This window comes from Bison bison, unplaced genomic scaffold (genome assembly GCF_000754665.1).
Source record: "Bison bison bison isolate TAMUID 2011002044 unplaced genomic scaffold, Bison_UMD1.0 scf7180017864108, whole genome shotgun sequence".
In the NCBI taxonomy this organism is placed as follows: domain Eukaryota; kingdom Metazoa; phylum Chordata; class Mammalia; order Artiodactyla; family Bovidae; genus Bison; species Bison bison.
The window spans coordinates 5,670,059-5,673,220 of NW_011494680.1; the positions used below are offsets into that span (position 1 = coordinate 5,670,059).

The following is a 3,162-nucleotide window of genomic DNA, read 5'->3' on the forward strand; positions in this document are numbered from 1 at the left end:
TTTTTAGCTGTATTTGCACATTCATCCTTTTACTGTATCTATGTATGTACAATTTTTATAACTGAAATATGCTGAAACACTATAAGCTACATGTGTTACTGGTTATGCTTATATACCTATGAAACTGTGTTGAAACCTTCTTTTCAAGAGAGCTATGTAGGAGAGTGATGTCACAGCAAGATGGTGGAATAAGAGTTTTCTGCTGTTATCCTCCCAAAGAATAAGTATTTGGACAATCACCCACTGATAAGGGTACCTCTTTTGGAGTCCTGATTCCAGCAGTGAAGTTCTCTGGAGCAAAAAATCTGAGAACAGATGTATTGAAGAGGGTAAGAACAGTTAATTACTGTTGGATTAATTTACCATCTCTAGTACTTTGTGCATCTTTGGGTTTTTTTTTGTATATATGATCATGTTGTCTGTTAGTTGTCTGATAGTTTTATTTCTTTTTTCCTAATTTGAATCTTTTTTTCTTGTCTGACTGCCCTGACTAGAACATCCAGCAGTGTTGAACAGCAGTGGTGAAAGTGGGCATCCTTCTCTTGATCCTGACCTCAGGGGATCATTTTCTCTTTCACCAATGAGTAAAATGTTACCTGTGGATTTTCATAGATGTCCTTTGTCAGGTTGATTAAGTTTCCTTCTAGTCTTGGTTTGCTGTGTGATTTTTATCGGGAAACTGTATTGAATCTGTCAAATACTTTTTTGCATTGAGATGAACCTGTTTTTTCCTTTGTGTATTAATGTTATGCATCACAACAATGGGTTTTAGATGCTGAAGCAACCCTGCCACGCTGGGATGGCACCACGTGCCAGTGAGTAATCCTTCGTGCTGCTGGACTCCATTTCGGAGTGTTCTATCGAGGATTTCTGCATCAGTGTCCATAAGGGATATTGGTCTACTGTTTTCTTATAGAGTCTCCGGCTTTGATATCAGGGTAATGCTGGGTTCCTGGGATCAGTTAGGGAGCTTTTCCCTTTCTGATATTTTTTGGAAGCATTTGAGGATTGGTGTTAACTCCTTTTTCAGTGTTTGGTAGAATTCACCAGTATACTGTCTGTTTCTTTTGGCGGGTGGGTGGGTGGGGGGGGGTTCGTTTTTAATTACTAATTAAGTCTCATTGCAGATCTGTTCAGATTTTCTATTTCTTGAGTCAGTTTTGGCAATTTATATTTCTAGGAATTTTTATTTCTGTAAGGCTGATGTCTCCACTTTCATTTTTTTTTTGAATAAACAAGTTTATTTGTAAATTTAGTCAACTTACATAATTGACCTAAAAACTTCAATAGAAGGATAAATTTTAAACCACTTGGAAAGCCATCTCTATGAAGTGATTTTCCTAGAACCTATGCCACATGAACACCATTTTAACTGGCAGAGGTTCCATAAGCTGAAGCTGTGTCCCTCCCCCACAGCAAGTTTACCCTAACAGTTATAATACAAACCCCACCAGGAAAAAAAGTTCGGTATTGTTCCTCCTCGGTAGAGAAAAGTTCAACCTAGTTATCAGACCAATCACAACACAAAGAAAAGCTGCACTAACTACTATATTAGTAGCAGATGCTGCTGCTGTGAATAACTTGTATTATAGTCTGCTGCTGCTAAGTCACTTCAGTCGTGTCTGACTCCGTGCAACCCCATAGACAGCAGCCCACCAGGCTCCCCCATCCCTGGGATTCTCCAGGCAAAACACTGGAGTGGGTTGCCATTTCCTTCTCCAATGCATGGAAGTGAAAAGTGAAAGTGAAGTTGCTCAGTCCTGTCCAACTCTTCTCGACCCCATGGACTGCAACCCACCAGGCTCCTCCATCCATGGGACTCTCCAGGCAAGAGTACTGGAGTGGGGTGCCATTGCCTTCTCCAGTATTATAGTCTAGAGCCCTTATAAATAAATCCCCCTCCCCGTTAGTGTTTGCATTATCAGCTAGAGGGTTAGTTTAACATGTGGTAGAACGAGGACTTAGGCAAGGCATAACGCACAAAGCATTTTACTACATAAACAAGTGCAGTCTACTCAGGAGAAAACCTATCGGCCTCTGAATTACACACACCTTAAAGACAACAGTCTCCAGCACATGTCAATGTAAAACATTTAATTGAAAAATGTTGACACTACAATATATAAAATAGCTATTATAAATGCACATAGTGTATTCTATAGCTGCCAGGTTGACTTTTTTTTTAAGGAAACTGTAAGTTACACTGTGGTTAAGACTTGTATCTTCACTCCTGAAAAAGCCCACATTCCATCACAGTGATGTATGGTCAGACTTACAGTCCCAATTGTTAAACACTTGGATCAAGTCATAACCAGTTTTATTGCAAAAGGACCCTGTACACATTTATCAATTCTAGTACCTTAATAGCTACCCAACAAATCATTAACATACAGAAACATCCATCATGAGAAGCAAGAAATATCACCCATCCCTTCTGCATATTAGCAACTTGTCACTCCTCAGCAACAGCGCTCACATCTCTCAGGTCTGTGAACAGTCACTTTTCGCCTTCATCCTGAGTGAAAGATGGAATGACTTAAGTACAAATGCAACATATTATAAACAATTTCTTACCAAAAAAAGTCACAAATTAAACCAAAGTATTTTACAAAAAATGTACTGCAAAACACCATAAAAACCGCCCTCACTTAAGCTCTCTCTCCCCGTATCCGGCGAGCCAACTGGATGTCTCTGGGCATGACGGTTACTCTCTTAGCGTGGATGGCACACAGATTAGTATCTTCAAACAAGCCCACCAGGTACGCTTCGCTAGCCTCCTGCAGCGCACCGATGGCGGCACTCTGGAACCGCAAGTCGGTTTTGAAATCCTGGGCGATCTCCCTCACCAGCCTCTGGAAAGGCAGTTTCCGGATCAGAAGCTCGGTGGATTTCTGGTGACGACGGATTTCTCGAAGCGCAACAGTCCCGGGCCTGTAGCGATGAGGTTTCTTCATCCCGCCGGTAGAGGGGGCGCTTTTCCTGGCTGCTTTTGTGACCAGCTGCTTGCGGGGCGCTTTCCCACCCGTTGACTTCCGAGCAGTCTGCTTGGTTCGAGCCATTTTCTTTTACCCAACGCCTAAGTTTTAGGCCTCTTCTCCGACCACCTCGCCGCCGCTGCTGCCAAAGAGCCGCAATAGCTCAGCTACGGGAAAAACTCCTTCC

General features: G+C 42.1%; 1 protein-coding gene across 1 annotated transcript; it reads right to left on the minus strand.

Annotated features, from left to right (window-relative positions):
- Positions 1–2,175: 2,175 nt before the first annotated feature.
- LOC104987852 (histone H3.3C) lies at positions 2,176–3,151 on the minus strand. The gene has a single exon (XM_010838938.1). It carries the CDS (start codon positions 3,057–3,059, stop codon positions 2,649–2,651), a length of 411 nt encoding a protein of 136 aa, XP_010837240.1. The 5' UTR covers positions 3,060–3,151; the 3' UTR covers positions 2,176–2,648.
- Positions 3,152–3,162: the final 11 nt, after the last annotated feature.